This window comes from Staurois parvus, unplaced genomic scaffold (assembly GCF_062004578.1).
Source record: "Staurois parvus isolate SC_StPar_1 unplaced genomic scaffold, SC_StPar_1.0 ptg000449l, whole genome shotgun sequence".
NCBI lineage: Eukaryota > Metazoa > Chordata > Amphibia > Anura > Ranidae > Staurois > Staurois parvus.
The window spans coordinates 2,909,498-2,920,722 of NW_028318245.1; the positions used below are offsets into that span (position 1 = coordinate 2,909,498).

General features: G+C 43.1%; 1 protein-coding gene across 2 annotated transcripts; it reads right to left on the minus strand.

Annotated features, from left to right (window-relative positions):
• Positions 1–5,211: 5,211 nt before the first annotated feature.
• Positions 5,212–10,364, minus strand: LOC149453317 (uncharacterized). 2 transcript variants are annotated; one of them, XM_089688412.1, is made up of 7 exons: positions 10,272–10,364; positions 10,096–10,152; positions 9,761–9,893; positions 9,404–9,501; positions 9,145–9,288; positions 8,822–8,963; positions 5,212–7,603 (listed from the first exon to the last, which is right to left on the minus strand). In XM_089688412.1, the coding sequence occupies exons 3-7, from the start codon at positions 9,879–9,881 to the stop codon at positions 6,432–6,434; spliced, it is 1,677 nt and encodes a 558-aa protein (XP_089544538.1). In that variant the 5' UTR covers positions 9,882–9,893; positions 10,096–10,152; positions 10,272–10,364; the 3' UTR covers positions 5,212–6,431. The 2 variants fall into 2 exon arrangements, with proteins under 2 accessions (XP_089544538.1, XP_089544537.1); XM_089688411.1 differs by having other exon boundaries at positions 10,003–10,152.
• Positions 10,365–11,225: the final 861 nt, after the last annotated feature.

Genomic DNA, 11,225 nt, shown 5'->3' on the forward strand with positions numbered 1-11,225 from the left:
GATAACCTCCCATGGCTTCCTGTGCCACCTCTACACCAACGACACCCAATTCTATCTACTCCCTTAACTCAGCCCCTTGATCTCCTCACGTATCAAAAATTTACTGAGCGACATATCAGTATAGATGTCACATCACTTCCTCAAACTTAATCTTTCCAAAACTGAGTTCGTAATATTTCCTCCTCTCTGAATAACCCCCATGACTTTACCATTGAGATCAATAGCACAGCCATTGGTTCCTCCCCACCTGCCAGGGTGCTAGGTGTAATCCTAGACTCAGAACTCTCCTTTGCCTCCCACATCTAATCACAGGCTAAATATTGCTGCCTCAACATCCACATTTCCAGAATTCACTCCTTTCAGATTAACAACGCAAAACAACTTACTCACTCCTTGGTTAATTCCCACCTTTACTACTGCAACTCCCTCCTCATTGGCCTACCTTTACACAGGATATCCCCCCTTCAGTCTATTATGAATGCTGCTGCTGGCCTTATATACTTTACCAACCGATCCCTGACTGCTGCCCTTCTCTGCCAAACCCTTCACTGGCTTCCACTAAACCAACATATAAAATTCTAAAAACTAACCCCAATGTACAAAGCCATCCATAACATTGCCCCTAGCTACATCACCAACCTCATCTGCAGATATCGTCTAAATTGTCCTCTCCACTCCTCACAAGATGGCTTGCTCTCTAGCTCCCTTGTTACCTCTTCCACACTCGCCTCTAGGAACCTCTCCCATCCTCTGCAACTCCCTATCCCAGTATGTCCTGTCAGCTCCTACCCAAGGTGGCGGAACCCACCAGCAGTCTCATGTATGTGGAATAAAAACCAGAAGCTCTGGATAGACGGTTGGATAAATGGCTTTATATTTAGGATGTATCTGGTCTATATACCAGAGGCTCCAGATGGACGGTTGGATAAATGGTTCTATATTTAGGATGTATCCGTTCTATAAACCAGAGGCTCTGGATGGACGGTTAGATAAATGGTTCTATATTTAGGATGTATCCGGTCTATAAACCAGAGGCTCCGGATGGACGGTTGGATAAATGGCTCTATATTTAGGATGTATCCGGTCTATAAACCAGAAGCTCCGGATGGACGGTTGGATAAATGGTTCTATATTTAGGATGTATCCGGTCTATAAACCAGAGGCTCCGGATGGATGGTTGGATAAATGGTTCTATATTTAGGATGTATTCGGTCTATAAACCAGAGGCTCTGGATGGACGGTTGGCTAAATGGTTCTATATTTAGGACGTATCCGGTCTATAAACCAGAGGTTCTGGATGGACATTTGGATAAATGGTTCTATATTTAGGATGTATCCGGTCTATAAACCAGAGGTTCTGGATGGACATTTGGATATATGGTTCTATATTTAGGATGCATCCGGTCTATAAACCAGAGGCTCTGGATGGACGGTTGGATAAATGGTTCTATATAGCCGTAGTAGCAGGTAAAAATAAAAGACGTCACTGGAGGAAGAGGACGGACATGACGGGGGGGGGGTTACTGGGTGTAAATATAAAATAAGATCTTATTACCTCCTCTGCTGCCAGTTCCAGCAATGTCTCCTCTCTACTTCCCTCCAACTGACCCGGAACTTCCTGTTTGTGTGCCTATATCACTTCCTGCTTGTAACATATATCATTTCCTATCTGTGCTTTCAAGTGAGATTGCCCATGAATACTGTAGTCTACTCCGTTGTATGTATGTGTGTGCCCAACCACGGCACTACCTGCATGGAGTTTCCATGTTCTCCCTGTGCCTGCAACTCAGAATGGTCCTCAGTAGTCTGTATGGCCCCCACGTGTTTGTATGCATGCCTGACGTTGGGAGAGGCTCCTAATGAGATGACGGTTGGTGTCCTGGGGGATTTCCTCCCAGATCTGCACCAAGGCATCACTGAGCTCCTGGACAGTCTGTGGTGCAACCTGGCGGTGTCGGATGGACTGAAACATGACATCCCAGAGGTGTTCAATTAGATTTAGGTCAGGCGAGCATGGGGGCCATTCAGTGGTATCAAATCCTGTATACTGCCTGCATACTCTCATCACATGAGGTTGGGCATTGTCGTGCACCAGGAGGAACCCAGGAGCCACTGCACCAGCGTAGGGTCTGACAGTGGGTCCAAGGATTTCATCCCGATACCTAATGGCAGTCAGGGTGCCATTGTCTAGCCTATAGAGGTCTGTGCGTCCCTCCATGGACATGCCTCCCCAGACCATCACTGACCCACCACCAAAACGGTCATGCTGAACCAAGTTACAGGCAGCAGAACGTTCTCCACGGCTTCTCCAGACCCTTTCACATCTGTTACATGTGCTCAGGGTGAACCTGCTCTCATCAGTGAAAAGCACTGACCTGTCAATTCTGGTGTTCAATGGCAAATGCCAATCCAGCTCTATGGTGCCAGGCAGTGAGCACAGGGCCCTCTAGAGGACTTCAGGCCCTCAAACCACCCTCATGAAGTCTGTTTCTGATTGGTCAGAGAAATTCACACCAGTGGCCTGCTGGAGGTAATTTTGTAGGGCTCTGGTAGTACTCATCCTGTTCCTCCTTGCACAAAGGAGCAGAAACCGGTCCTGCTGATGGGTTAAGGACCTTCTACGGCCCTGTTCAGCTCTCCTAGAGTAACTGGTTGTCTCCTGGAATCTCCTCCATGCTCTTGAGACTGTGATGGGAGACACAGCAAACCTTCTGCCAACGGAACGTATTGATGTGCCATCCTGGAGGAGTTGGACTGCTTGTGCAACCTCTGTAGGGTCCAGGTATGGCCTCATGCTACCAGTAGTGACACTGACCCTAGCCAAATGCAAAATGAGTGAAAAACAGTCAGAAAAGATGAGTAGGAAAACAAAATGTCAGTGGCCTCCACCTGTAAAACCATTCCTGTTTTGGGGATCATCTCATTGTTGCCCATCTAGTGCAATTTCATTAACACCAAAGAAGCTGATGAACAACCCCCTCTGCTACTTAACTGACCAGATCAATATCCCAGGAGTTTCATCGACTTGATGCTAGACTCCGATTACAAAGTCTTCCTTTCATTTTTTTGAGCAGTGTATATAACATTTAAAAAAAATTGTGGTACTTACTCTCCTCCTGAAGACTCCTGGGATGTATGACATCATTTGCCTAGGCATGGAAACCAGGAAGTAACTGAAGAAATGCAAAAAAAAAAAAAAAAAGTTTAAAAACAAAAATATATACTTTCCTATTTATTTACTAATGCTAGCAGCAAAAGGATTAAAAATAGTCAATGCTGATTGAGAGAGTGAGTGAAGTTCCCCTTTACATATGGCCAACGTACATAATGCACAAATACAGTGTAGTCGGGATCAGTCATCCCTAATTAAATACTAAAGAAAAAAAATCAAAAAAAGTAAGAATGTTTATTCAGGAGACACAGCCTCTGGCCTCTTGGAAGTCCAATAGAAGTCTCTTAAAGTAAAACTTCCCTCTCTCTAATAACATGGACTATGTTTAATCCTTACACTGCTGGAGTTAGTAAATAGACAGAAAAGTATATCATTGTTACTTGTTTTAAACTTTTTTTTACATTTCTTCAGTAACTTGGTGGTTTCCATGTCTAGGCAAAATGACGTCATACAACCCAGGAGTCTTCAGTAAGGGAGAGAGGGTTCTCAGCTCAGATTATGACTGAGCCAAGGCAGATGGATATAGTGGATCAATATCAGTAAGTATAAGGGGGGGAGCTGCACATAGAAAAAAAAAAAGTACATACTGCTCAACGAATCACTTGCTTGTGGCTCAGGAAAATTACGCTTGAATTTAGTTACATATAACACCAGCCAAGTCTCTCCATCTTCTCTTGTAGCTTAGTAAAAACACTTACATGGTGTGCAGTGAGTCCATTAAATATTTCAGGCTCTGATGTAATAAACAGAATTTTTTGCAAAACAAAATATGGTTCATAGTGGCCAAGTACAAATGCTATCACACTGGGCAGTGAGTTTATACAATATGGCTGCTGTCTTTGAAATAACACTCGAGAATACAAATTTCATAACCTCACCCTTTTAGATTGCTGCCAAAAGCCCACATCAATTTGCTTTCATACTCTCCAGCCACTGAGCCATGCTTGGCTAAGCAGGACTTCATTGCAAAAGCTGGGCACACAGAAGCAAAAGCCACAGAGTAGATATAAAGAGCTCAGTGTCCACCATCCACACTACATTCTCCGACAGCTCTCCTCCCCCCTCCCCCCATCCACACTACATTCTCTAACAGCACTCCTCCCCCACCATCCACACTACATTCTCCGACACATCTCATCCACCATCCACACTACATTCTCCGACAGCTCTCCTCCCCACCATCCACACAAGATTCTCCGACAGCTCTCCTCCCTCCACACTACATTCTCTGATAGCTCTCCTCCCCCCACCATCTACAATACATTCTCGGACAGCTCTCCTCCCACCATCCACACTACATTCTCTGACAGCTCTCCTCCCCCACCATCCACACTACATTCACTGACAGCTCTCCTCCCCCACCATCCACACTACATTCTCTGACATCTCTCCTCCCCCACCATCCACACTATATTCTCTGACAGCTCTCCTCCCCCTCCCATCCACACTACATTCTCTGACAGCTCTCCTCCACCATCCACACTACATTCTCCGACAGCTCTCCTCCCCCACCATCCACACTACATTCTCTGACAGCTCTCCTCCACCATCCACACTACATTCTCTGACAGCTCTCCTCCCACCATCCACACTACATTCTCTGACAGCTCTCCTCCCACCATCCACACTACATTCTCTGACAGCTCTCCTCCCACCATCCACACTACATTCTCTGACAGCTCTCCTCCCACCATCCATGCTACCTTCTATGAAAGCTCTCACCGACATTCATTTTCTGACAGCTGACTCCTCACTGTCTGTAATTACTTTGTTTCCCATCTTATCCATATATTTACTGGAGCATTCTTTCGAGTGGTCTATGAGGGTGATTTTACCAAACTGACCACAAGTGGAAGGAACATTCTTTCCAACATTTCAAGAAGTCCATCTGCACTGACCACCTGTGTAAAAAGATCCTTCACTTTCTACCAAAGTAAGTGGGCCTTGGTCTATTTTTTACAGTCACCCTTTCTGCATTCAGTAGGTTAGATCCATATCCAGGCTTTTCAGCAGAAGACAAAAACAAAAGATAGACTGAGTTTCAATTATTGTTCCTGCATTTTATTGCCTATATATTGCTACAATTGCATGTTTCTTGCCGTGTATTGATAAAATTGTCCTGGTATTGTCACAAATGCTAGTTTGCTACCCACAGTTACATGACTAGCTATGCAAGTATTAAAGCATCTCAGTACTTGTTTAAATGAGGACTGAATTACTAGAATTTATTCTTGGTTCACTGTACATCACTTGGCTTGTCTTGGAGAATCTGAGGCTCAATAAGTTAAACGTTTGGTATGATTATATCTTGGTGTACCATTGTAACCTATTATGAGTGGCTAGCACTCACTATGCTGTATTTATGAAAAAAAAGAGGAATGGGGATGCTAGAATGTGGGGAGCAGAAACTGTAGCAGAGAAATTCCACCATCGGGAGTCTCCAAAAAAAATACGAGTAAAAAAAACCCGGCTCCATCCATCTCCTATAAACGTAAAACCACTTTTTCCAAGACGCACCCCTTTATAAACGAAATATTTTCTTCCTACAGTTGCATTATGGATCAGTAACTTCCGCTAGTAAAAACTGTTGTCACCATGGATGGATCTGTCGTTTGTCATTTGTTGGGAACATGACATTATATTGAGGAACGGAGATGGACCTTTCATATGGTGTACAGTATCTCCTCATTTGTTGGGAACATGACGTTATATTGAGGAATGGAGATGCACCTTTCATATGGTGTCCAGTACCTAATCCCCATTTGTTGGGAGCATTACGTTATATTGAGGAATGGAGATGCACCTTTCATATGGTGTCCAGTACTTCCTCCTCATTTGTTGGGAACATGACATTATATTGAGGAATGGAGATGGACCTTTCATATGGTGTCCAGTACCTCCTCCCCATTTGTTGGGAACATGACGTTATATTGAGGAATGGAGATGGACCTTTCATATGGTGTCCAGTACCTCCTCCCCATTTGTTGGGAACATGACGTTATATTGAGGAATGGAGATGGACCTTTCATATGGTGTCCAGTATCTCCTCCTCATTTGTTGGGAACATGATGTTATATTGAGGAATGGAGATGGACCTTTCATACGGTGTCCAGTACCTCCTCCCCATTTGTTGGGAACATGATGGTATATTGAGGAATGGAGATGGACCTTTCATATGGTGTCCAGTACCTCCTCCCCATTTGTTGGGAACATGACATATGTCAAAAGAAACAGCAGGCGCATTTCCTCTGATGTCTAATTAAACTTCTTTTATCTCTAAATCATTTCCCGCAGTCTGAATACACTGAGGATTCTGTGTAATGTGAGTTCTCTGATGTGCCACAAGGGCTTCTTTCTGAGTGAAAGATTTCCCGCACTCAGTACATGAATAAGGCCGCTCACCCGTATGAATTCTTCGGTGCTTTGCAAGGTTCCCTTTCTGAGTGAAAGATTTCCCGCACTCTGAACATGAATATGGGCGCTCACCCGTGTGAATTCTCTGATGTTCCACAAGGACTCCTTTTACAGTGAACGATTTCCAACACACCGAACATGAATAAGGACGCTCACCGGTGTGAATGCGCTGGTGTTTAAAAAGGTCTTCTTTAAAAGAGAAAGATTTCCCGCACACTGAACATGAATAAGGACGCTCACCTGTGTGAATTTTCTGGTGTTTAACCAGGCCTTCTTTCTGAGTAAAAGATTTCCCGCACTCTGTACATGAATTCTCACCCGTGTGAATTCTCTGGTGGGCAACAAGGTCTCCTTTATGAAAGAAAGATTTCCCGCACTCTGAACATGAATGAGGACGGTCACCTGTGTGAATTCTCTGGTGTTTAACAAGGGCTCCTTTATGAGTGAAAGATCTCCCGCATTCTGAACATGAATAAGGACGCTCGCCCGTGTGAATTCTCTGGTGTGCATCAAGGCCTTCTTTACGGGTGAAAGATTTCCCGCACTCTGAACATGAATATGGACGCTCACCTGTGTGAATTCTCTGGTGGGTATCAAGGCCTCCTTTATGAGTGAAAGATTTCCCGCACTCTGAACATGAATAAGGACGCTCACTTGTGTGAATTCTCTGGTGTGTATCAAGGCCTCCTTTAAGAGTGAAAGATTTCCCGCACTCTGAACATGAATAAGGGCGTACACCTGTGTGAATTCTCTGGTGAGTAACAAGATTATCTTTCCTTTTGAAAGATTTCCCACACTCTGAGCATAAGTAAGGACACTCAATAGTATGTGATTGGTCAGAAGATTCCCCCTGATCAGAGGGATCCACTGATGTCTCCGGACAGGAAGGTCTGTGATGGATATTGGGTGTATTTGGATTCACTCTTGGAGAATCCTGTGTGATGGCATTATCTTCTGACTTCCAATCAGCAGATAATAGAAGACGTCTCTCCGAGGTATTCCTTGCATAACATCCATCTGATGGAAAGAAATGTAAAAAAGTCAGTAGTTCACAAAATAACTGGATTTTTAGCTTTACCGTCCCATCAGTGGAATAAGTGGAAATGCCGATCTCACAGCTGGGCTCCTGTTCTCCCTCCAAAATCAGTCTGGAAAATGGTCATACTGGAGTCTATAAATGATCTGCAAAGTCTAATATTAAATAGCTATGACTGGTTTAGTTAGCCAAAACGCATTAGTGGTTTGTTACTACATTGGATTGCCTGTATTTGTCTGGATTTTAAATTATAAATATTTTGCAGATCATATATGGAGTCCAGTGAGAACACTTTTCTAAAATGTCAGCAATAAAAAGTCACATTGGTCCAACAGTTTCATAGAGCTCTGGCATGGAAACTGGGTGCAATTGACGTTATATTGAGGAATGGAGATGGACCTTCCATATGGTGTCCAGTATCTCCTCCTCATTTGTTGGGACCATGACGTTATATTGAGGAATGGAGATGGACCTTTCATATGGTGTCCAGTATCTCCTCCTCATTTGTTGGGAACATGACATTATATTGAGGAATGGAGATGGACCTTTCATATGGTGTCCAGTATCTCCTCCTCATTTGTTGGGAACATGCTGTTATACTGAGGAATGGAGATGGACCTTTCCTATGGTCTACAGTATCTCCTGTGTACGTGCAGATGTGCCAAAGAAATCTGCCACAACCCAAAGGCCGGAAAGAACCTTTTAGCAGATTTGCGCAAGTGCCATAATGGCGGCACTGCAAAGCACGGGGTGCGGAGCCACTGAAAAAGAGAACTGAGATTTGTTTTTAACTATTATTTTATCTTGATTCTTCAATCACAATCACTCATCAATTGCATAACACCTTTGTCCTACATACTTGTGCAAATGCACGCCAAAGGTGTGCACACATATGAAAACCGCGGTCGCACCACACGTGAGATATCATAGTGAATGTTGAAGTGAAAGCACTAATTTTAACAGAATGGCTCCTAGTTAACTCAATATTGATGAGCTGTAAAGGCTTTCAAATCGTAACCTATAGATTTTTGGGCACCATATTTTTTTGGGATATTACGGGCATACGCAATTTTAAGACTTGACATGGTTGGTATGTGCATAAAATATAAAAAGATTTGCTCCAGAACCGATCTGGTTAAACTACAATCCTTACTTGGAAATAAAATGAGACCCGTTTCTTCCATAGTGCCTCTGCTTACCTGTGCCAATAGGTAGAAAAACTTCTTCCTGTTCACTTTTTATAATCATCCCAACCTCCTCCGTGGACGGCTGATCCCCCCCCACATACATCTCCTCTTCTTCCTCTTTGACCTCAGATTTTATATTAATCTGTTCTTCACCCTAAACCCCAAAATAATCAAAAACATCTATTCAAATTTACTCCGGGAAGATATAAAAGCCAATAATGACAGCTTTTCTGCAATCATTAATACATCATTCAATGAGTTTTTTTTTTTAAATTAATGTAAGCAGTATAAGTACCTGAATGTGACCTGGTATCAGGCTCTTGCAGTCCACCTACCTGATGATTGTGAGGGATGGTGTGATCTTCCTGTGTGGAATCCTGGGAATACAGAAAACAACCCTCCTCCATAGAATGCGAATCACAAAACACCTCTTCTTTTTCCACTTTAACCTCAACTTTGGTGTTTTTCAGTTCTTCACCCTAAAGCACAAATATGATAGAATGGACTTGTAGAAAAAAAAACAAGAGATGACAGAAGAATGTAATCTAAAAGTATAGAAAGCTATTTCAGTTCTAGTTGCTCAGTCCTACCTACCTGATGATGGTGAGGAATGGTGTGACCTTCCTGTGTGGAATCCAGGGAATACAGAGGACGGGGACATCTCTCTGGTGGGTTCCCATGACTGGATCCATCTGTAGGAAACACACACACTGACTGAATCCATTGTTTCTATGTGTTTATCAGATGATGGGGGATCTAGGTGGATCCTCCGTACTGCTCTCTCCTTTACAATAAAGTCTCCTCTTACCCGGTGATGTGAGGGGCAGCTGATTGTAAATCATGACGTCCGTGTTAAGATCATAATATCTGATGTGAAGGTCTAAATATCCTCAGTCATCAATGTATATCCTTGAACAGGAACATTTGCTGTATTTAATGTTCATTTCTCACCTGTGCTGGTATCGAGAGAAGGTTTCTTCTCTTTAGTTGTCACCATCATCCCAACTTCCCCCATAGACTCCTGATAATCCATCACCTCTTCCTCCTCTTTAAACTCAACTTTCACATACATCTGTTCTTCATGCTAAACCAACAAAAAAGAACGAAAACTTTACAAATGTGAGGACCAATAGCCAGAGAGAAGAATAAAATCTCATACAGTCTGGAGCCACTTTTATGTTCTTTCCATCTACCTGATGATGGTGGGGGATGGTGTGACCTTCCTGTGTGGAATTCTGGGAATACAGAGGACCACACTCTGCCATAGATTGCTGAGCTCCACTCACCAATTTCTCTTCTTCTTCCTCTTTAATCTCAGCTTTGATATCTTCCAGTTCTTCTTCCTAAGTCCCAAAATATGTTAGAGAACAATTTTTAAAAAAGCAAGAAATTATATAGATCATTACCTATCATCTCAAAGATTAGAATTATTTTTGAGTTGTAATTGCTCAGTTCCACCTACCGAATGATGGTGAGGGATGGTGTGACCTTCCTGTGTGGAATCCCGGGAATACAGAGGTCGGGGACATCTCTCTGGTTGGTTCCCATGACTGGATCCATCTGTAGGAAACACATACACTGACTGAATCCATTATTTCTATGTGTTTATCAGATGATGGGGGATCTAGGTGGACCCTCCGTACTGCTCTCTCCTTTACAATAAAGTCTCCTCTTACCCGGTGATGTGAGGGGCGGCTGATTGTCCATCATGACGTCCTTGTAGAGGTCCTTGTGTCCTTCTAAATACTCCCACTCCTCCATGGAGAAATAGACAGTGACATCCTGACACCTTATAGGAACCTGACACACACAATGATACAGTCACCATCCAGACACATCCCTTGTCTGTTACTGGAGAATGTCCCAGAATTCCTGGCACCGCTCACCTCTCCTGTCAGCAGATCAATGATCTTCTGGGTGACTTCTAGAATCTTCTTATGGTTTCTCTTGCAGAGCTCCGTCTGCCCTCTATCTTTAAATTTCTATTATCTCCTCTTTTGCCAGTTCCAGCAATGTCTCCTCTCTACTTCTTCCTGACTTGCCTCTCACCCAGAACTTCCTGTTTGTGTGCCTAAATCACTTCCTGTCTGTAACTTACATCATTTCCTGTCTGGTATGTTCAATGTGAGAAGGTCTCTTGAATATAAATACTGCAGTCTACTACGCTAACGTGTGTTCCTCCACAACATATAAATGTATAATAATAATAATAGTGTGTGACTGTGGGGGAGGGGACATTAGAGTGTAAATTTTTGTTTATTAAAATCTTGCAAACAAAAAACATCATAAAAACATATTTACATATATACAGAATAAAATATAAACAAAACCAGCTTACATCAGCAAAACAATAACAAATCCTGACCGTCACCTAAACACCCCCTCAGGCTAAGAAACGATGAAACATTGATCCCAT